This window comes from Pituophis catenifer, unplaced genomic scaffold, assembly GCF_029215685.1.
Source record: "Pituophis catenifer annectens isolate HBS135680 unplaced genomic scaffold, rPitCat1.0.hap2 SCAF_2, whole genome shotgun sequence".
Taxonomy (NCBI): domain Eukaryota; kingdom Metazoa; phylum Chordata; class Lepidosauria; order Squamata; family Colubridae; genus Pituophis; species Pituophis catenifer.
This window is the reverse complement of record NW_027256882.1, coordinates 180,566,852-180,590,448: the sequence shown is the minus strand read 5'-3', so window position 1 is coordinate 180,590,448 and position 23,597 is coordinate 180,566,852. Positions and strand designations below refer to the sequence as shown.

General features: G+C 39.2%; 1 protein-coding gene across 1 annotated transcript; it reads right to left on the bottom strand.

Moving 5' to 3' along the window:
- Nucleotides 1-3,050: 3,050 nt before the first annotated feature.
- LOC139312982 (retinol dehydrogenase 8-like) lies at nt 3,051-21,660 on the bottom strand. The gene is given in 9 exon segments (XM_070938230.1): nt 3,051-4,478; nt 6,108-6,291; nt 9,174-9,267; nt 10,567-10,746; nt 11,585-11,746; nt 11,841-11,943; nt 21,523-21,575; nt 21,578-21,635; nt 21,637-21,660. Coding segments are annotated over 9 exon segments (1,074 nt in total). The 3' UTR covers nt 3,051-4,262.
- Nucleotides 21,661-23,597: the final 1,937 nt, after the last annotated feature.

Here is a 23,597-nt window from a genome sequence, read left to right as displayed (position 1 = left end):
ATGCAAGTAGAAAAATAGGGACCACCTTTGGTGGGAAGGTAACAGCGTTCCATACGCCTTTGGCGTTTAGTCATGCTGGCCACATGACCACGGAGACGTCCTCGGACAGCGCTGGCTCTTTGGCTTTGAAATGGAGATGAGCACCGCCCCCTAGAGTCAGGAACGACTAGCACATGTGTGAGGGGAACCTTTACCTCTACCTATGTGCCCTTACAGAATCCTTTAATGGTGTTCTTATGATCTAAAGTGAAACAATGTTGAGGTTTTGGCTTGCTTCCGAAAAGTATATAGGCAGTTTTTGACTTAAAGTCGTTCATTTAGTGACTGTTTGAAGTTATAACAGCACTGAAAAAGTTATTTATGACTGTTTTTCACAACTTGCAGCATCCGCATGGCCACGTGATCAAAATTTGGCAGCTGGCATGTCCTCTTAGGGTCATGTAATTTATCTTTTGTGACCTTCTGATAAGTAAAGTCAATGGGGAAGCCAGATTCACCTAACATCTGTGGCAAGAAATGTAAAATGGGGCAAAATTCACTTAACTGTCTTACTTGGCAATGGAAATTTTCAGCTCAATTGTGGTCATAGGTCGAGGACTACCTGTATGATAAAAAAGCCATAAAAACTTACGGCTATAAGTTCTATTCTAAGCAAAATGTACCATTCATGAAATTTTCACACACATATATTAGGGCTGCTTTGCTCAGTTGTGTTTTCTGTCACTTTTTGTGTTTATTGATTAATGATTGTTAACTTCAACATGTAGTCCTAGGCCTTCTCTAGTGTTTTCCAGCTACCTGAAATCACCAGAGCAGCAGTGGCTGTTTTAAAACAACTCCCAGCAGTCTGTCAATCCTGCTACGGTAAATGTTGTGTGACTCTTAAATTGATGCACATTATCCACCTTCACACCAGTATATTAGATTATACTGCCACCTATAGATCCTTAAATTGTAATATTCCAGATGTGGTTCAGATAACAAGTTCCAGAGTTTTCAACCAGATAACAGTTGTAGGCTTAAAATTTCTGAAGGGTACCAGTTGGAAAGGCTGAGTTGGATTATAGTTATAAGCTAAACAAGAACTTCAAGGATTGTTACACTTTTGCAGTATGATTTACTACAAGTAGTCCTCAACTTATGACAGGTCTCTTAGTGACTGTTTGAAGTTATAATGAACCCCAAAAAAGATACAACACAGATTCACAGTAACAATGGTTACCCTGCCCCCCACCGAACATGATTACATTTTGGCTACTCAGAAACTAGCCCCCATACATGTCCATTTGCAGCATCCTGCTATTATGAGTGTAGTTTGTTTTTTGATGAAAATAGGCATTTATGTCTGGTTTCTAGCAAAAAAAATGCCCATTGTAGACAACAGGTTCACTTAATGACTGTAGCATTTGCTTAATGATTGCAGATTTGCTTAACGACCATGATGATTCACTTAACAACCACTGCAAAAAAAGTCATAGAATTGAGTTAGTGATTACTCACTTGACCAGCACAATGTACAACCATCATTCTGGGCTCAATTAAAGTTTTACATTAGAATTACCTGCGTATAATTGAGTATAATTAGATTATATGCCAGACAAAATAATTTTATTCTAATAACCATCCAGTAAAATTTAGAAAGAGAAGCTAAAACAGGACATTTGATCTTGGATGTCTCAGGATCAGCTTTTGCTCCAGTGCAGCAAGCTGACTTCTTAGCTGGGTTTGTGTTAAACAATAAAGTGCAAAAACCACCCACTGTGCTTTGTAAACTATGGTTAACCAAAAAATAATTTACCATTAGATATGAACTGCAGTCAGTTGGTCAAGCGTTTTCTAGGCAGCTGCACAACAGGAGCAACTATCTTTATAAAAGGGGGTTCAACACAGAATGGAAATCAGATTGGCAACCTCCAATGAAAGACATTAATAGGGTGACATATTTGATAGTGTGCCTATCAAGCAAAGATCTAACTGGTTTTGAAAAACTAAGGATACTTGATTTTATACATTTCTGTTTGTTGTGACTGTGAGGCCCAAGAGAACAGTACGGCTGCATCTGGTGGTTGTCATCAATTTAGCACCGCCCAGGGAGTACATATAATAATAATGTAGCTACAGCATTGATATTTATCAAAAGTCGTCATAAAAACCAGAGTCTAAGAAATGATAGGATGTGCCTCAGGAAGTGTTGCCTTCTAAAGCACATCTTATCTCATCCCAAAACAATAACACAAATATTGTTTTGCTTCAGAACCACTAGCTTAGCTACGTACAAATGCAATGAGGTAAGCAGTCTCACTTAACTCACCGTGAAAATCTATAAAGGAGTTGTGTTGTTGAAGTACATCTGTTTCAGGCTCATAACAAGAGACTTTGGTGAGGATTTTTTTTTTTTTGTTACAAGACACGTAGCAAATATAGAGCTTAGGATTCAAAGACCACAATGGCCTTTGACATAAGGCTACCACAAGGCTCTTGTGAAGCGAATTAATAGGGGAAGTGCTGGCACATAGCACCCAGGCTCCTTCCTGTTACTGGTGTTCGGCATTCTGGGTTTTATTTATGCCAACATCAGCACCTCCAGGATAAAATAGCCTTACATCATGGTAAGTCATTGGAGTTCTTTTAGTTTTGTTTGAGGTATAGGGATATATCACATATTTTGTCTAGTGTTGTTGCATGTCATTGTTAAGGATAATTTTCCTACGAGAGCTGTACCTTTTCTCTTTTCCTGCAAGCTTGATTTGGGCCAAGTATTGTATGTCTCAGTATGGATTGCATAAAAGAGTGTGAAATTAATACACTAGAACATTCTCTGCTGCATAGTAAACTTATAGTGTCCTTTATATAAACAACTATTTAATGATTAATGCTCATAATAGAGTATTCTAATTTTATTACTTATGATGGATTTTGGTCTATCAGTGTATTTTAGACAGTGAATTGTTTTGAGCTGAAAAGTCACTTGTGGAAAATGTAGCATTAGTAGTTCAATGGATTACAATGCGTCTAGATTCAAGATCGATATTAAAGCAGCCATTTCCTATATGTAAATTTTTATTTCACAGATTATTGAATGTGAAAAGAGCAAAACTGAGGAAGCAATCCAATGAATACTTACTAGGAAGGAAGTCCACTAAACTGAGTAAGACTTGCTTCTGGATAAAGATGCATAAGGATTTCCTCAGGACTCAAACCTTGTCAATGCCCATGTAATGCAAATACTTTTGGTTCTGCTATATATAAAAAAGAATGTCTTCTGTATCATGTACATACTTTTGGACAATAATGCAAATTAGCTAACTGATCCTACTCTGATTACAAGTCTTCTGCCTCAATTAAAAAGGATTTGGGAACTGGCAAGTTGTATTTGAAAAAGAAACAAAAAACTATTGTAAGCTGACTTTTTCCCTATAAAAGTCTGAAAAGTAATAGTCTACATTAATGACATTTTTGTTTCCATATTACCTCTTCTTTTTCTTTGTGTCCTTTTATATTGTTCTTTCTTATTTTACATTAATTGGTTCTTCTAGTCAACTTTTTTCAGGAACAGAAAACAGTTTAAAATATGCACTCGCTCTCTTTCTTTAGCCTTAAGAATTGTTTTAACTACATCTTTCATTCCCAGAACTAATTTCAGAGAAGTTCTAATATAGTCAAAAATTGGAAAACATGTTCAGTAGGGAATGCATTTAGGTAGAAGACCAGACTCCCAGTGCATTTTTTAAGGTTAGGCATTATATATAACCGAATGGGGCGCTGGCTCATTATTTCCCAAAGTAGCTATGTTCAACTTTCATAATTCCTTAGCCAGGATATCCTTTGATGAGAACTTCAAAGTCCACTCATCCAGAAGTTGCCAAGATTGGAAAATGCCGTACTTTACAAGATCGACAGGATCTATTTTGGATCACACCACTTTGGACTGCAAATGCAAGGTGACATTTTTGATTCAGGTATCATAGCTTATTAAAAATGTATTATTCAAAGATGTTACATAAGGAATACCAAAAATATGACACTCCTTGCAACCCCCAGATCAAAAATATTATCTCATTCTAACTCCTTATTGCTTTGAAGCAACAAAGAAACAAAACAAACTGAATCAGACCAGGGTCACCTCATTCTGCACTACAAGAAAAAAATCTGCATGTAAGCTATAAGTATGATCTTATAGCCAATGAACAGACTCTTTTCAGAAGCCTATCAGGGAATAAAGGGCTCTGAGGCAGCTAGCATCTTCTATACTTGTGGGCGATCTAATCCATATCTCGCCTCTTCCTCCACTGGAGCATTTTAAGGAGGCTGAGACTGGCTTTGAAGAGCCGATCATGTTGGAAGATCATCTGATGAAAAGTATTGAGAGGCAGGTTTCCACTGGGGTCCGCATGTTTGAGAGTGGTGATGGGTGTGTAGAAGCTGTTGGTTTGATATCGCAATGGAGGGTTCTCGGAGGTGATCACTTTCAGCACATGCTGCCAGAAAAAAGAGCAAGACATGGAATTAGAAATGCAGACTACTACCTGTGTTTTACAGAAAAGTGTATGTTTGGAGGGGGGGTATAAGTTAATTAGGATGGAGAAAGGTAGCAAACATTTAAAGGTCTGATCTTAGAGTCAAGATGAAGCTTCAAACAATCAGGATATTTTTTAAGCTTTACATTGCAGTTTGAAGAAGACTATTAACTTGGTCAATAATAAGGTTATTTGATAGTAAAACCCATCAGCTGTAGAAGTTGGCCATCTGTTTTTTAACCAAAGGAATTTCATATCTGGCATATATACTATGTTCACATATACATGGGCTTATTATTACGCTTCTCATAGTAGTCATTCAAGACTGTATTACATATTTGGAAGCTGACAGGGGTCTCAGTCGAAATTAATATTATGAAATTATTGGAGGGAAGCCATCATTGAATAAATTCAATTGTAGTCATGATGAGTGCATTGTTTAAGAATTGAAGACACAGGGAACAGATCTAGAAAAAGTAGTCTTCTGGCTTTATGCAGGTAAGTACACCACATCTCTTGTGTTTTCATGCAAAAAAAAGTGCAGTTGTTTTAAGAAATCTACTCATTAAAGTCAATACAACTATTCACATAAGTCCTACAAGACACAAGACTTTGAATCATTCTCAAAGTCAGTGTAGCCCTGACCTACATTTTTAGTAAAAAAAAAAAAGTATACTTTTGTAGATTATCTCTTTTTCTCTTTTTTTTGCCTATAACAAGGGCACCAACCCCCTGTCCATGGACTGGCCCTGGTCCGCAGTATGTCAGAAACCAGACCGCACAAACAAATATAGTCCCATCTGTGTGATGCAGGCAGTATGAGAAACCACGTCCCATCTGGTCCACCAAAAAAACTCTCCACAGAACTGGTCCCTGGTGTCCAAAAGGTTGGGGGCCACTGGCCTATAATAATAAAATGCTGGCAAAGCCCATTTCCAAGAGATCACATACAATTACGTTTTATGGAATATTTTTCTCTGCACTAATGGCATATGCCACTTAAAAAAACAACCCCAAAATAAATACCAGGCAGTTTTTTTAAGGACCACTGGTGTGATAAGCAGCATGTTTTATTAAACATAATTTAATATTTAAACATAATACTCCAAACAAATGATTCTCTTCCATTGTGCGTACAGGAGAGAGTGGAACACATTTATTTGTTATCTCTGATTGAAGAACAGAAGAGAGTTATGATTGCAGGGACTGAATAGAAACCCATCTTTAAGAGCCTTACTTTTAGTTGCCTATCTCTCCTATGTACTGTATTGTGGAAGCTGCGTCTCAATATAATAATTCTCCAAATAATTCAACGGATCGTGTATATTATGTCTTCATTGCCTACATGTAGAGAGATGGAAATTACTTTCATCTGCATAACTGATTCCTTGTTACCTGGACAATACCTAGGTGTAACACTTAGACTCATCAGTCAATTACCTGCCCACTCATGCTCCTTGCCATTATCACTTTGGGCTGAGACTGGTTTCCCCACAGTCAAGTTAAAGACAAAGACTCCGTCCAAACAAAGGCTCAGTAAGCAGCAGAGACTAGGCATTTATCCCAAAATAGGGAGAAGCATCATCTTACCTCAGCCACCTCTTCTGGAGACTGCCCCAGTGCAGTGAAGACCTCCTTGGAGTAGGTTAGATAGAAATTGTGAAATATATCAAGTGTCTCTTTATCCACACCCGAGAGATCCATGCTTGCTGCCTCTTCATAAAGCTTCCTCTCAAACTCTGATAACACTGGTCCTGGCTCAATTAAACTGATTCTGTAGGAGGAAAGAAACAGTGAATAATCAGGATTCCCCTCGCCCTCATGAGCGATCTAACAATCTGTTTGACAAAGAAGCAGATTTCCTCATCTTCGAACATCGTCAAGAACCAGTATCACAGCAGACATCTTAAGATGGTTCCAATTTGTTCTACATAATTATATGACTTAGAACCCAAGGCCTGATCTTTACTAAGCAAGAGCTCTTAGCCTACTTCAGTTCAAAAAACTGTACTATGAAGAAAAAAATTGAAACCATTTTACAAATCTCTATTTTGATTCAGAAGAATTTAATTATAATGCATATCTTGTGCTTTCTTTCAGCCCCATAGTCTTGCAGAGGTCTGTCTGGGTCTGATGTTCAAAGCAAAACCTTAAATTAAAGAGGCACAGTCAATTTTTAATTATTATTTGTGACTAGCATAATAAATTACAATTAAAACTATGAAATGGTAAAATATCAATAACATTCAAACAACTTTCATCACATTCTCTACCACTGAAGTCAACAAATGCAGTAAATAGCACCCTTGTGGTCCATATTTCAGACAGAGGTAGGATTAGGCATCAATTGAGCATGTTTAAAGACCATCTGTTTTTCAGCTAATGGACCTCCAGTCTATCTACTCCCAAAGGATTGCAGCCCAAGTACATGGAAAAAAGTTTACCATCCCCAACAAACAGGGTGATAATTAAAGCAGGGTTTCTCTCCTTTGCCCCCTTTGTTTTTTAAGCATTCAACAGAGGCATTAGACAGGATGGGAAATAATGAGATTGAAAATTTAAACAAGACACTTACTGCCTTCTTTACTAAAATAAAATTTAGATTTTATTAAAAATTGAAGGACTTTGGTGCATTAGCTGGCTTTTAAGTAAATAAACAATAAAAATATTAGTTAAGAATATGACATAGAATTATTATCAGTGAATGACAGGACTGGAAGGTACACTGGAGGTTTTCTAGTTCAACCCCCCTGTCCAAGGCCGAGTCCTTGTACCATCCAGGACAAATGGTTGTCTAATCTTATTTTGAAAACCTTCAAGATTGAGACTTTGATGAAAAGACTGGCTTTAATATTGAAAATATTATATATATGGAGGTTATATTTAGTAATATGAACTGTATGTATAATTATGTTAAGGTATGACATTATCAAAAAGGATGTACTAAAATGGGACAAATTGCAATTGTCATTATTGGTAAAATTTCAGTGATTAAAATGACTTATTACAGTTACTATTTTTATTTATTTATTTATTTATTTATTTATTAAATTTATATGTCACCCATCTCCCTGTTGAGTGACTCTACACCAGCGGTGTGAAATTTGCGGCTTGCGGGCTGGATGCGTCACGCACTGGCCACGCCCATGCCCAGTTTAGCAAAGTGGGAAAAAGTCATGATACGTCACGTGACACCATGAGTTTGGCACCCCTGCTCTGCAGCTAATATTGATATTCTTTTTTTTCTTTATTCCTTGCACTTTCCTCTACTTTTTTCTTTTCAATTTCTTTTGTTTTTTATATTATCTTTTGAAGAAATTTGAGTGTGTGTGTGTGTGTGTGTGTGTAGCAGGTTTCCCCAAACTTGGCAATTTTAAGATGTGTGGACTTCAGCTCCCACAAAACTGCATTAGAGATTTGTACCCTTTTAATGTATAAAAATGATAATTCCTTGACCCTGTTTGTGTTCCACCAATCAATGTTATTTTCAATAATTTTTGGAGAGTTAAAAGGTTTCCTTAAGAACCATCTCCAGATGTTCTTCCCATTCTCTGTGTTTAGGATCCAAACCTCACGGAAGATGAGGAGACATGGATCCAAAGGAATATTTCATTTCCAAGCTTTTTTTAATAATATATTTTCCATTTATATCATTTTATATGCCTGTCATCTGTAAGGTCAAGGGGTAGTTTAAACATTTATTAAACAAGGAAGGAAAAAATAACACTCAGATATTAAATGACCGCCTGCCCTTTTCTGAACTCGTTATTGTTTTTGAACAACCATCTATCATAATTAATCTCTTTAAAAAATGCAAAACAGCTAAAAAAATAAAAACACAATATTTAAAAGCATGTATTACTATTATTTTTTCTAAAAGCATTCTAATGATTTAACATTCTCCAGTTAAAACAAACTCAGGTAGAAAATCTCTCCCCCCCCCCCCTCTCTCTCACTGCTTGAGAGTTTAAGTCTTTCGGAGCTAGACAAAAAAACAGTATTCCCACAACTTGACGGAAGGGATATACGCATTTGGGAAAAGTTATTTTTAGAACTGCTTCTTTACCACAATTCTCAGAGGCTAACATTTGAGAAAGTTGGTGTTTAGATGCAAGGGCAACCAGCGAAATGAGCTGAATAGAGATCTGAATAAGTATTTTCTTCATCCTAGCCTAGTGCTGTAATCCAGGTCAGTAAGGTAAGGCAGCTACCCTATCTGGACTGGAGTGTGTATATGTGTGCTATGTAGTGATTGGGAGCTGAAAGCTGCTTTGGCTAGACTATGAAATCTGACTGGTAAAAATCCATAGTAAACTAGATGTCAACTAAGAGATAAAAAGTGTGAATATTTGGCTGCCATCAGTGTTTTATGGATTCTTTCAGCCCAGATCTAATTGCACTAAGCTTTAGCAACTCTGGAAAAATAAGTCTCAAGATTGGCACGCAATCTTGAGCTTTGTGCTTGCTCATTTAATTTTTACTGACCCTATCCTGAGTTGTATTAGTCTAATAATGCCCAATGTGCTGAGCACATTGTAAGCCACCCTGAGTCTCCGGAGAAGGGCGGCATATAAATCAAATTAAAAAAAAAAAAATTAGGGGAATGAGGGGAACCTCAGTCGTGATCTGTCTTAATTCCAATCCCACTGTATTTACCTGATCCCAAATTTTAGGGCCTGCAGGGCTAAGCTCTCGCAGAAACCCTCCACAGCAAATTTGGAGGCAGAGTAGATATCATTGAAGAGGAGACCTGCAGGGAATTAAATATTGCAAGAAAAAAAGATGACTCATAGACATGAGTAGTTTGTTCTTTTACTACTGCTAACAAGATTTCCCAAAAGAAAACCGAAGCTGCTTTGCACTGAGTAGCAAAAGTGTCCCTTCTTGGACCTGCCCTGCTGCTGTGCTTTTAATTGTATGTTCTCCTTTTTATCCCAACATATAGATACTAAAGCAGATGAAGCTTTTCTAGAGACAGAAAGAAGGTATGGAAAAATATCATGGGTTTATTGTTTAGTATGTGAACCTACTTTGTAAGACTGAATTAAAGAAGGTAGAGTTTCACACACATTCGGGAGTGGCATTGGCTCTTGCTTGCACAAACAAGAACCATTCTGGCTATATTTGATTTGGCATTGAACCATAATGCAGCAAACCACCTGTTAGTCTAATATATTGTGTGAACCCAGCATATGCCATCAGTCTGTGGTTTATATATCACAAGAACTTGGAATATCTAGTTTGAGTTAAATGACCTGAATGGTGTCATGTGAACACAGACCTGACTACTAACAAGTTTTGATTAGAAAACTGAAATCCAGAAGGTTCATTTTACTTTATAGTGTAACATCTTGCACTCTGGCTGCGTCTGCAAAGTCTACTTAACTAGGTCAATTAAAGTCTGAGTAGCTACATTTGTACGCTTTGTAGAGGTTTGTTGGTTTTAACTTTTCTTATTGTTTAATGTGTTGTGCAAGCACAGCCCATTAATTTAGCTTTAATTTACCCAGAAGAGCAGCCAAGTTAAGCTTGTAAAGGTCCCTGATGGGATGTTGACAAAGAAATACACAACAGGTCAGCTTGAATGCTTTTTAAAATCCTCCTCAGGTTCATGAATGATTTTGCCCAGGGAGGGAAGTGTTTTGGGTTCCCTTCCCTTTCTTTGCAAGCCCCTTTCCCTGCAAGGTACTGCTAGGTTCCTTTGCATGACTTGCCTCCAGTTCTTTGTTCTGTAGCAAAGAAAGGACGGAGCATAATGTTAAAAGGATCTTGACAAGACTGGAAATACTCTCACTGCCTGCAACCTTGCAGAGCTGCTACCTGTCAGAGAAGACAAGATGGACCAACAGTATGACTTGGTATAGGCCAGCTTCACATGTTTCAGACAAATAGCCTGTATTTAGTGGGTGATGTGGTTGCCATAGAAATCCATTGCCAAGGGTGCTTCCATTCTCTGGAACCCGTCCCACCCTCATCCTCTGGGATAATCAAGATTGGTTGTCCAGAGGATTCTACAACATTCTCCTTTGTCCTCCGAAAGGAGCTTCACCTTGCAAACCTAGGACGCTGCTCATCACAACAATATGCCCTCTCTTTCGCTGCTTCATATCAGGGAAAATTTCCTGGACAAGGCGCACCAAGCCAAAGAAGTTGGTGTCGAAGAGGTGTTGGATTGAGGCCATGCTCTGGCTTTCCACTGGACCAATCAGGCCAAATCCTGCATTGTTCACTGTATGGGAAGGGAGTGGTAAGTTAGCAAGAGGGAACAGGAGAAAGCAGTATTTCAAATCCTTGTGAACTTGCGAAATCAGCAATGGAGAAGAGGAGACGGTGTTACAATCTAACTCACTGTCTTGAAATCCTAGCAATTGTTAGCAAAGATGACACTGGCCTACCTTGAGGATCTGTTGGGCTTTCTCTGTATTTTGAGAAACACCTGAACAAGATTATTTCCAAATGGCAGCTCATAGAGCTTCCCCTATTCCTCAGCAATATACACCATCCACTGCTATTGAGTGATTCATATGCTACTCCACTATTACAAATCACAACTTGTCACATCCTCACTGAACCTGCATTTTTGAAGGTGGAAGATGGAACTTTCAGTTCTGGATTTATGATAAAAGTTCCCATATAAACGCCATTTTGCAGAGAAAGGATAGCCTAGGCTCCTTGCCCAAATATGTCTTATGTTTAGAACTTCTTTATCACAAAGTATTCATGGATATGTCCAAACAGCTTAAACTGGAGTTGGCAAATACATTAAGCATCTTAGATGTAACTTCCCCAATTTGTTGCCCTCCCTCAGCCAGTGTCTATGGGAGCTGGAAATCCTGGAAACCACCGTTCAAAGATACCTAGGGGATATCAAATTGGGGTAAAAAGCTCTCAATGGATCAAAATCTAATTCCGACATTATGTTCTAGTTTCCTGGCCGTGGCAGTGACCAGACCAGTTGGTGCAAAAGGAACATTAGACTGTATGGACTAGTGCAGCCACAGTCCAAACAAATCCTCTTCATCCTGTATAAGAGGGGCTTTATTGGGAGAAAGGGCTTGTTTTCCTACCCAGCACATCCACCCTGCGTTGGGGGATGCTGTTCACGCAGCGCCTGATAGAGTCCTCACTGGTCACATCCAGTTCTTTGATTTCAAGCATCTTATCCAGGGCAGGCCCCGCTTGCTTCTTCAGGGCTTCACTTTTCTCCAAATTTCTCATGGTGGCAAAAACTAAGGAAAAAGAATGTAGACCAGGAATTATAAGGCATCACTCTGGCCAAGTTAGGGAGGGCTTCCTTTCTTTCTTCAAAGTTTCTGGGCTTACCTCGAAATCGCTTCAGTTCGTCTCTTGCCAGGCGCACGGCCAGGGCCAGCCCAATGCCAGAGGAGCAGCCAGTCACCAGCACATTTCGCACAGCCATCATTGCCTATGGGAGGAAAGCAAAAGAATAGGAGAAAAGCCTCAGGAATAGAACCGAGGCTAGAGATACGAGTGGAAGTCCTTTGTACTGACAAAGTGTGGAAACCCTGTGATCCCCCAAATCCCTACTTCAAACATCACCTTTACAAAGAATTTCAAGGCTCTTTCAGCCTTCTTCCCATCTAAAAAATGGCCATAATAATAATAATGAACTACTTTACAAAACTAATGAAAAGATGACTGAGTTAGTCTAAAATTCCTTGAGCATTCAGAAAGTAGGTATGATTTTTAATGTTCACAATGAGTGCAGAGTAGTTTTTATCAACTATAGAATTTCTAAAAGTGAATAATTTTGCCAGCTAAAATGAAACTGTTTTGGGGCTTTAGCCCTGATTGAGGAGGGAAGAAAGGAGCCTGTGACCTCTGGATGTTACTAAGACAGCTCCTGGTTGCTCCCCTCATTGTCTTGCTGGCTGGAGTTGCTGGATTGAAATTTGGAAAAAAAATTGACGGTTGTTTGTTGCCCCAGCTACTTATTTCTCCTCACAGTCTCACTGGCACTAAGGAGTAACATGACTATCTATACATCTTTATAGGATTATGGAAGATAAAAGAAACTGCAGCATAAAATGCCATACTGTCCATAACTGTTGTGCTACAGAACCAAACATTCGAAAGTCCTTCCCTCCATGACCAGGCACAAGAGTTTACCTGTAAGATGGGAAATGTTATTCATTTATTTAAAAGACTTACATGGCTGCCCATCATGCATACCATAACTTTGGCTAGCTCACAAAACAACAATAAAAACTGAAACAACTTCCAAAATCTCAAAGGCAACATCCCTCCCACTGCCAGAATGGGATGACTTGACACCGATATCTCGACAAGGCCAGCAGGGGGCAACCTTCTCACCACCGTCAAGTCCCCTCTGCCAACTCGCTGCCGCCATCTCTTTGCAGGACATCTCAACACCGGAAATTTACTTCAGGGATAATTTGTTGAGGGTGCTGGTTGGAGAACTGGGCGAGGGAGCAAGCTGGCTGTCAGAGGGGGGCAGCAATGGGTGGAGAGTGGAGTTAGAGGCAATAGTACAGAGACATGGCATTGGGTGGGGTGTCAAAATGGGAAGCCCCTGCCACTGTGCAACTTTTTTTTTAAGCCACATTGCTTAAAAAACATTGTTTGAGAGTGCTTTATTCTGAAAATAAGGGCAGCTTTGAAGAAGCAATGGGATGGGATGTCAGGTTTTTTTTAAAAAACCCTAAAAAGTCTTGTTTTGAGTTGCATTCAAATCCTTGCCTGTCAAGCAGATTGCAAAGTTTGCAGCCACATTTAGCTGCAGGATCTGATGCACTAGAGAAATGGGGCTGCGTGGACAGAAAACTTTGGAGTCCAAACTGGAAAGAAACCCTCTTCTCAGCATTACTCTTTTCACAACATCGGTGTCGGCTTTGGGGGGAAACATTGCTACGACTCTCCAAATGGACTCTGCACATGTCCCGAAATACAATGAAATCACCCACATGGCTTTGGGTGGAAAACTCTCTGTACAGTTGCAAGAAAAAGTATGTGAACCCCTTGGGATTATGTGGAGTTTTGCATGAATTGGTCATAAAATGTGCTCTGAACTTCATCTAAGTCACAACAATAGAAAAACACAGTCTGCTTAAAATAATACTACACAAACATTAGATGTTGCCATGGTTTAATTGAACATAACATGTAAACTTTCACAGTGCAGGGAGGAAAAAGTATGTGAACCTTTGGACTTAATAACTGGTTGACCCTCCTTTGGCAGCAATAACCTCAACCAAACGTTTCCTGTAGTTGCAGATCAGACCTGCACAATGATCTGGAGTAATTTTGGACCACTCCTCTTCACAAAACTATTTCAGTGTAGCAATATTCTTGGGATGTCTGGTGTGAATCGCTCTCTTAAGGTCATGCCACAGCATTTCAATCGGGTTGAGGTCAGGACTCTGACTGGGCCACTCCAGAAGGCGTATTCTGTGCTGTTGAAGCCATTTTTTTGTTGAATTACTTGTATGCTTTGGGTCATTGTCCTGTTGCATCACCCATCCTCTGCAGAGCTTCAGTTGGCGGACAGATGGTCGTATGTTTTCCTGCAAAATGTCTTGATAAACTCTGGAATTCATTTTCCTATCAATGACAACAATCTGTCCAGGCCCTGAGGCAGCAAAGCAGCCCCAAACCATGATGCTCCCTCCGCCATGTTTTACAGTGGGGATGAGGTTTTGATGTTGGTGTGCTGTGCCTTTTTTTCTCCACACATAGTGTTGTGTGTTCTTCTCAAACAACTCAATTTTGGTTTCATCTGTCCACAGTATATTTTGCCAGTAGTGCTGTGGAACATCCAGGTGCTCTTTTGCAAACTTCAAACGTGCTGCAATATTTTTTTTGGAGAGCAATGGCTTCCTCCGTGGTGTCCTCCCATGTACTCCATTTTTGTTTAATGTTTTCCTTATTGTAGATGTGTCAACAAAAATGTTAGCATGTGCCAGAGATTTCTGTAGGTCTTTAGCTGACACTCTAGGATTCTTCTTTACCTCATGAAGCATTCTGCGCTGTGCTCCTGCAGTCATTTTTACAAGACGACCACGCCTAGGGAGAGTAGCAACAGTGCTAAACTTTCTCCATTTGTAGTCAGTCTGTCTTACCGTGGACACATGAACATTAAGGCTTTTGGAGATACTTTTGTAACCCTTTCCAGCTTCATGAAAGTCAACAATTCTTGATCGTAGGTCTTCTGAGAGCTCTTTTCTGCGAGGCATGGTTCACATCAGACAGTGCTTCTTGAAACCAGTAAACCCAAAACAGGTGTGTGTTTTTAAAGGGCAGGACAGCTGTCAGCAACACATCCAATATCATCACACTGATTGGAGTCAAGGTTGGCTCACACCTGGCTCCAATTAGCTCTTGGAGAAGTCATTAGGCTAGGGGCTCACATACTTTTTCCTCCCTGCACTGTGAATGTTTACATGTTATGTTCAATTAAACCATGGCAACATCTAATGTTTGTGTAGTATTATTTTAAGCAGACTGTGTTTTTCTATTGTTGTGACTTAGATGAAGTTCAGAGCACATTTTATGACCAATTCATGCAAAACTCCACGTAATCCCAAGGGGTTCACATACTTTTTCTTGCAACTGTACCTGACCAGAAACACTAGGAAAGCATTCTGCACGTGACCAGAAACAATTAAATCATCCACTTGGCTCTGTAGGAACATTGCTGCAATCAAAAGTGTTTCTGGTCTTTTTTTCTTTTTTTTTCCCCCCCCACCTCTGCTCACTTTTATTTCCCCTTCTCCCCCTCACTGTGTCTTCCTATTTGCTTTTCTATTTTATTCTGTAATCTAATAAAAAGTTTAAGGGAAAAAATAATATAAAAATAAAAAGAAGTGTTTCTGGTCATGTGCAGAATGATTTCTCCCAAAGCTGGGAAACTCTGCAATCTGCTTGAGGGGAAAGGATTTGAATGCAACTCAAAACAACTTTTTAATTTAAAAAAAAAAGCTGACATCCCACCCTACTACTTCCCAAAACTGGCCTTATTTTCAGAGCAAGGCACCCTCAAACATTAAGCAATATGGCTATAAAAAAAGTTGCAGGGTGGCAGGGATTTTCCACTTTGACACCCCATCCCATGCCGTTGCTTCTGCACTGCTGCCTCTAATTCCACTCTCCATCCTTCGCTGCCCCCCTCTGACAGCCCGCTTGCTTGTCTGCCTGGCTCTCCATCCTGTGCCCGCAGTGAGTTATTCCCGCAGCAGATTTCCAGTGTTGAGATGTCCTGCAAAGAGATGGCGGCAATGAGTTGGGAGAGGGACTTGTCAGTGGCAAGAAGGCTGCCCCGGTTGGCTGTGTTGAGCTAGTGGTGTTGAGTCATCCTAGAATACACATACCCCCACTGCACTCTCCTGAATATCTACATTCAACTCCTCTGGCCTCCAGCATTACTCTAGCCAGCTCGAGAGTGGGGAGAGTTACAGAGGAGCACAGAGATGAGTTTAGAGAAACAATGCAATAATCTTTAGTAAAACTCAGCCCAGGAAAGCTGGAAAATATGAGAAGATTGCCACACCTTGACTCTGGTTAAAAAAAAAAAAAAAAAAAGGGGGGGGGGCAAGAAAATTTCCAGACTTCTAAGATTCTGAAGTTATAGCCTAGATCAATAAAGTTCTAGCATTTCATTTGATGTCAGTTTCTTTTTTCCTTTTAAAAATAATTTATTAAAAACTAGAAAACCTCTGATATCCCTTCCAGCCATATGATTCTATATTCTAATTTCATTTTTTTTCATTTTATTGGATTTATATACCGCCCTACTCCCGAAGGATTCAGGGCGGTGAACAGCCAAAAAGATAAAACACACAAACTACAAAATTTAAAAGACAATATAAAAACCCATTAAATAATTTGGCCCAAAACAAATTAAAACACCCCTAATGTTTTAAAACAAATTTAAAATTTACAATTTAAAAGGGAAGTTAGGCCAGGCCAGCCTGCTGAAATAAAAAGGTCTTGAAGGCACGGCGGAAGGTGCGTAAATCCAGGATCCTCCGTATCTCCGCGGGGAGCTCATTCCAGATGGCAGGTGCCCCCACAGAGAAGGCTCTCCCCCTGGGGGCTGCCAGTCGACACTGTTTGGCCGACGGCATCCTGAGGAGCCCCTCTCTATGTGAGCGTACTGGCCGGTGAGAGGCTACTGGTGGCAGAAGGCGGTCCCGTAAGTACCCAGGTCCTAAGCCATGGAGCGCTCTAAAGGTGGTAACCAAAACCTTGAAACCTTTTTTTTCAAAGAAAAAAACACAGTGAATGTGAAAAAGCAAAAGGAAATGGAGAAAGAAAAAAGGAGATAGAAAAAAGGGGAAAAAAGAAAAAAAAAAGAAAAAATAATTGAGGAAGTGGCTTCCAATCTTCCTCTCAGTAGTTATACAGACAATTTTAATCTCTCTCTCTCTAAGATTGTATCATATTTCCCTTCTTTCTATAACCTATTTTTTCTCATTGAAAGTCACAAAATCATTTTTTTCACACACAAAACCCCATAAGAGTTAGAGTTTTGGAGTTGAAAAGGCACAATCTGAGGTTTAGATGGCATGGATGATAAAGTTAAATGTGGATAATAAATAACATTTTATTAGATGTGCCATGCTGAGAATAAGAAATAGATATAAAACCAGGCTATGCCTGAAAACACCTCTATGGATCTCTGCACAAGAAGTGAAACAGCAAGCAAAGACAGAAAGTTAATGTTGCAGGAATTATTGGAGAATCACCAAGAGGAATATAAAATCAAATCAAGAGAACAACTAAAGGCAGAAGGATATAATTGTCAATGATTTTCCCGTTTAGAGTTATATCAAAAGGATTTAAAATGGAAAACAAGACTTATGGTATGGAACAAAGTAAGAGAATATGAAGTGCAATTGTATACTGATGATGAACATGTAATTGCTAAAATGTATAAACTTTTGTTGAAATTTGAAATGGAAGAAGAACAGGTTAAAGAATGTATTATAAAATGGGCTACAAATTTTGGTTATAATATACAGATGGACCAATGGGAAAATATGTGGTCAAAAGGTTGAAATTTACATTAGGTTACAATCTTAAAGGAATTTTTTATAAATTGATGTATTTTTGGTACATAATGCCAGAGAAATCATACAGAATACATAAAGGAAGCCCAAATGCATGTTGAAAATGTAAGCAATACAAAGGGACATACTTGGTGAAAATGTAAAACTAAAACATTTTAGATTCAAATATATACATTAATATGAAGAATTTTAAAGATTAATATTGAAGCCACAACATTTCCTTTTAGGACTGATGGATACACAAAAAAGTCATAGAAGATTATGCCGGTATATTATTATTCCATCAAGATTATTGTGTACACAAAGATTGAAAAACCAGGCATGACCCGCCTTGGAAAAATGGTTGGTGAAATTGCCAGAACTTGCTGAGATGCCAATTGACTTCTTTAGTTGGAGAAAAGTAATTGTATTGACATTTGTTTTGTGATGTCTGTTTCAGATCTGGCCCATCTTGAAAGCCTTTATTTCTCAAGACTGTCCTGACAGCTGTTTTGAGCTGATTCTCTGGACAGTTGCCCAAAAAGGTATGAATTCTACTAACCTGCCCATTCCCCAACTCCACCAAGATTATTAATACATTTTATTTCTGTCAAATTTCGTATCACCTGCAAAAGTTTAACATTTTAAGTAACATTCTTTCCATCTCTTACATCCTACTTATTAAAAAAAAACAGTTGAAGAATAGGGGATTCATGACTGAGGATTTAAATATTTTAAGCAAGTCTTAATATTTAAAGCTTTTTTAAGAAACAAAGCAATTAATGTGAATGTATTCATCCATCTCAAAAGTCATAACAATGAGAAGCCAAAAATGTTGTACAGTATATCATAAACAGCAGGAACCCAAACATAGCAAAAACAAAAATAGAAAAGTATTTATATACAAAATGTACCTTTTTAAAAAAAAAGACAACTTGTTCCAGGAAAGTTAAAAAAAACACACAATATTTTTACTTTGATAACCTTGAACAAAGCATTTTTTTGGAGTTGAGCTCAACTCCAGGGGATCTCACAAACAGATCCATATTCTTGACAACAGCATAAAAGAGGTTGCTTCATTAGGGATTTTTAAAAATTTTCCAGTCTAGTTCACAGGGCTGGAATTCCTTCATGATCTCCCATCTAAGTATTAAGCAGGCCTAATCCTGCTTAAATACAAAGCCCCTCCCTATACTCAAAACATACACCAGTACTAATAGAATTTAACTATGGTGCCCTATTGATAATAAATGCTTATATGCTCCCAATAAGACAAAAAACCCAGATCAGACTCCTGTGGACTGAACTGATAAGATCCCCTGAGTGCTGCCACATGCTTTAACAAAATTATTTAACAAAATTATTTAACAAAGAACTGATTGTACAGTCGGTTATTCTGTATTGTAATATAGAATACATAACATATAGCATTTTATCTTTTCAGGGCACTTTCTATCCAAATAGGAAATATATATTATTGAACAGAACAAAACAAATCTGAAAAAACTATGTAAGTTCAATTCACGTTTGCAGTTTTCTTGTTTCTAGAGAACCTATGTTCTCTTCTCTTACTAAGGTTTCATTATTACTATAGATATTAAGGTGACTATAAATGAGATATCATTTCAGATGCTGCAGAATTATGACCATCCTCATTCCCAGGAAATCATTTTAGGCTGACTTCAGTATATAATCTGAAGGGAATGAAATTACTTATCTTATTCATTAAGAGAACTCAGATGTCAGCCACTTATGTCTCCATCCAGCCATCTATTTGCCTCAGATAAGTACAATATTAGGATAATTTCTATGCCTTCTGTACTCCAAGAGAAATTGCACTGTAACCAAAATAGATGGCTTACTTTGAGAAATCCAGCATGGCCAAGCAGTCTGTTGCCCTTTGGTTTAACAAAAACTGAGGCACACAGAAAGATAACCTTGCAGTGTAGCAATTCCCCTTCCTGTGGAGTTAGTTCTATTGAGGGGAAACCCAAACTGGGGAAGGTATGTCTTACTAGGGAATTTCTTGTACAGAATTTAATATCTGACCATCTCATTATGTTCTATAATTTCAGAATGGATATTATCTATTGGAAAAGAAACAAAAATACAGCTGCAGGAAGATACAGATAGTCCTTGACCTACAACCATTTGTTTAGTGACCCCTTGAAGTTACATTGGCACTGAAAAAGTGACTTATGACCGTTTTTCACACTTACAACCATTGCAGCATCCCCCCTGGTCAAAAACTGGGCATTTGGCAACTGGCATGTATTTATGATGGGGTCATGTGTTCATCTTTTGCAGCCTTCTAAAAAGCAAAGTCAACGGTGAAGCCAGATTTACTTAACAACCGTGTTACTAACTTAACAAGCACAGTGATTCACTTAACAATTGTGGTAAGAAGAGTGATAACAGTGAGACAAAACTCACTTAACAACTGTCTTGCTTAGCAATGGAAAGTTGGGCTTGTAGGCTGAAGACTACCTGTATTACATTGCAGAATAATTTGTGCAAAAATAAAAATGTTGGGTCTCATGTATTACAAATAGAATTTGGAAGATTAAGATTAGGTCAGGGATTACAATCAGCCCTCTGCTTTATTTTCTAAAAGTAAACTATTATTTCTCTTTTGGTGCCTTCAAGTCAGACATGATTCCTGACAATTTTCATGTAATTTCAAGATTATAGATTTGGATTACCATTACCTTCTTCCAGAATGGTTTTTGACTTCTCAGTATTCGGCTGCTGGACTCCATGCCTAAGAAAGGGCTAGAACCAAAGTCTTCCTGGTCCAAATCCAGTGCATTCAACGCAACACCAAATGTGCATTGCACTTGAAAGCACCAAAAGTTTAGGTTCAAAAATTGTTAAGAGCATTTCAAGGAGGACAGAGGCAGAAAGGGGCCCAAAGCTGTAGAAACAGAAGAGGAGGACAGTGAATAAATCCACCTTGAGGAAAACACAGACGCTCACTAGAGGATTTGGGGCCAGTCATTCTCTCTAAGTCTACCTCAAAAGGATGCTATGAGAAGAATGGGAGGAATGCTGTAAATGCCGCCTTGTGTTTCTTAGGAAAGGCAGGATATAATTTGTCAAATAAAGAGATTAGTGGAATTATCTGGATACTTATCATTTGCCTGTGCAAGCATCAGGAATGTAATTCAAGTCAATGAGATGTAACCAAACTGCTTTAAATGACTTGTGCCCACTGCAGAAAACACTTCTCAGTTGTTTCATTTGGTGGGTTAAGTTTGTTTGGGATGTAAACCAAAAACTTATTTTTAAAGTGGCCTTAAGTGTCCAGTTTCTTTATACATGTACACTGTCATGATGGGGAGCCATGTTTAAGGGGACAGACTATTCCAAAAACGATTTGGGGTTGAAAGAGTATAGAATTGTGTTCTTTATTCATGTCCTCCTGTGAATTTGGATGGAACAATATTCAATCCAATGTTATCCAAATGCAAAGTATTTTGCATGATTCTCGATCAATTGTGCTGGCTGGGGCGATTATGGGAATTGAAGTCCAATTTTACCGGAATACATCAGATTAGAGTAATAAAATGGAGACTTGGTTCCGTTAAGACCTTCCCGGACTTTAAGACCAACAGTTCTCTTTAATGATATGCAAGGCGTGGCGGGGGGAGTTTTCTGCAGGAGAGCCGCTAACACTTAGGAGCTTAGTCTCCTGCCACGCAATCAACTACCCCAAAGCGCCAATCTAGCAGAGGGCTATTGTCGACCACGTCATGCAGAGGTTATTGGATGCCCTCGCGGAAAAGTTGAAGCAAGGAAATGGCAGCGCGTGACTTCTACCATGGGAGAGAAACCTTAACCCGGACAACAACTCCTTGCTAACAGCGCGCGTTCTCACGCAGCCCTGTCCGTTTCTTGCGGGGAGAAAGGTAGGATGGCGCCTCCCTGGCTAGCAGTTTTCCAGTAGTGACCAGTTCTCCAATATCAGAACCACCTACCTCGAGAAATTGTGCCCAGTCCCGAAATCCTGTTGCATGTGAGGAAAAGGGGAATCCAAGACCGTCCCACCTCCCTCCAAATATTTCTGCGCCTCTCGTTTATCCGCTATCTGCCCGGGAATCGGCCTTCCTCTCCATCCCGTACACGGTATAAGTCGGGCAAAGGACGGGCAAACCCGCCTCAACCTGAAGGACGCCGGTCGTTGTAGTCCTCTCGGCTCCCGGGTTGCCTTCCCTTGGCCCCGCCTTCCCAGCGTTAAGAAGGGGAAGGCGGGATATGCCTCTGCTGAAGGTTGGGTTGATGGCTGAACGAGGAGGCTATCCCAGGAAGATTTAGAGAGTGTGTAAAACAAGTGTCCACGGTCTCTCATTTGCTGAAGGAGAAAATCGCAGAGGAAAGCTATTGCTTCGAAACTTGGAACAAAATGATTAGCTGTTGATTTTGCCGACCCTGAATGATTTCGGATTCCAAATATACATACGGATCAGAGTTTCCAAAGCGGTCTTGCTGTACGCAAAGTACTGCAAATCTCATTGGCAGGGTTTCTAATTTTAATACTGAATATAGTTCCCCTCCCCTAAATCCTAATGCTGTGTTAACTCTGCCTCCCTTTCTTGTACTGCAATCCAGGTTAACATGCCGTTGGTTTGGCTGAGTGTGTTGAATTAATTCATAGCTCAATTTGCCATCGGGTTTTCTTTACTGTACATACTGGAGTTCTATGAAAAATTAGGAAAATTGTCAAGAAATTGTCAAGAAAATTGGAAAGTGAAATAAAATGCTGGAAGAGAAGTTTGGTAGCTACACTTTATTATTTTTATAAATATTGTAGGAAGTTAGCACCCACACCTTTCCAGGAAGTATGAAAGATTTTAGGAAATATTAAAAAGGCAGAATATTATATTTCCCTGGATGAGAAATGGAGAAACATGTTTTAAAGACAAAGCAGCTTCCTACCTCCCCCCCCCCACACACACCTTTGTTAATGGGCCAGAGGCAGAAACTCAATCCTTTGTCAAAGGACATCATCTGCAACACAATAGGACCCATCTAGGACAGAAACTCACCATATGGCACCTGGGAAGATTACATCAGCCAGCAAGACTAGCTAAGACCCCCACCCCCTGGGAGACTGACAACCAATCAGGATACTCTTTCGGGGCCCCAGGAAGTTCAAAGCCAGGGAGAGCATAAAAACCCGGGGACTCGCTGTATCTCGCCCCTTTTTTTCTGTTCAGGAACGCAAGCCATGTGATCCTGTCCACCATTAAACCATCTTTCCAAGCAGTCTCCATGTTTCCAGTGTCTTTTTCCCTACTTGGAGCTGAACCCAGAAGGATATTGCTTCCAACAATATAAAGTGAACAAATGAAGACAAATCTAGAGAAAACTGAATGATTTTGCAAGCAGCTTAGTATGAAGTGGATTGCAATGAGGGTAAAACTGCAGAATCTACTTAAAACGGTGCCAATTTCCAAAAGCTAAGTAGAATTGGTTAATTAATTAACTTGGTTAATATTTGGCTTGGATCACCAGGAAAAACCAAAAGGCGGCATGACAACCGTTTCTCTGTTGTTGCTGATAAAAAAGCTACATGCATAAGTTGAACTTGACCTGAAGAAAACTATTTCTACTACTAGGCATTAAGCTGCATGCATTAACAGATGCTGCATGTTTACTTTGGTGGGCCACAGGTCTATCCAGGATGAGCCAGATATACCATTCTGAGACAAAGATTGGAGAAACAGTTTTCCTGTGTAATTGCTGAAACTGATGTTGAAACTGATTAGTATGTTCAAGTTAATTTTATTTCACTGCAGACCTATGATTTTTTTTTTATAACTAGACACAATTTGTTTATATTGCAAGTGTGAGAAGACACCCTCCCCCCACCCAGAGAATGAAATATTTTGGGGAATATTAAAAGAGACAGAATATTATAATTCCCTTAAAGGAGAAGAGGAGAAACATTTCCTTCAACTTCAAGCAGAAGCATGAAGAGGCTGGTCTTTTGGAATTGAGATTTTTGTATCCATTCAGAAAGCAGCACAATTAGGCAAGCTGACAAGATTAG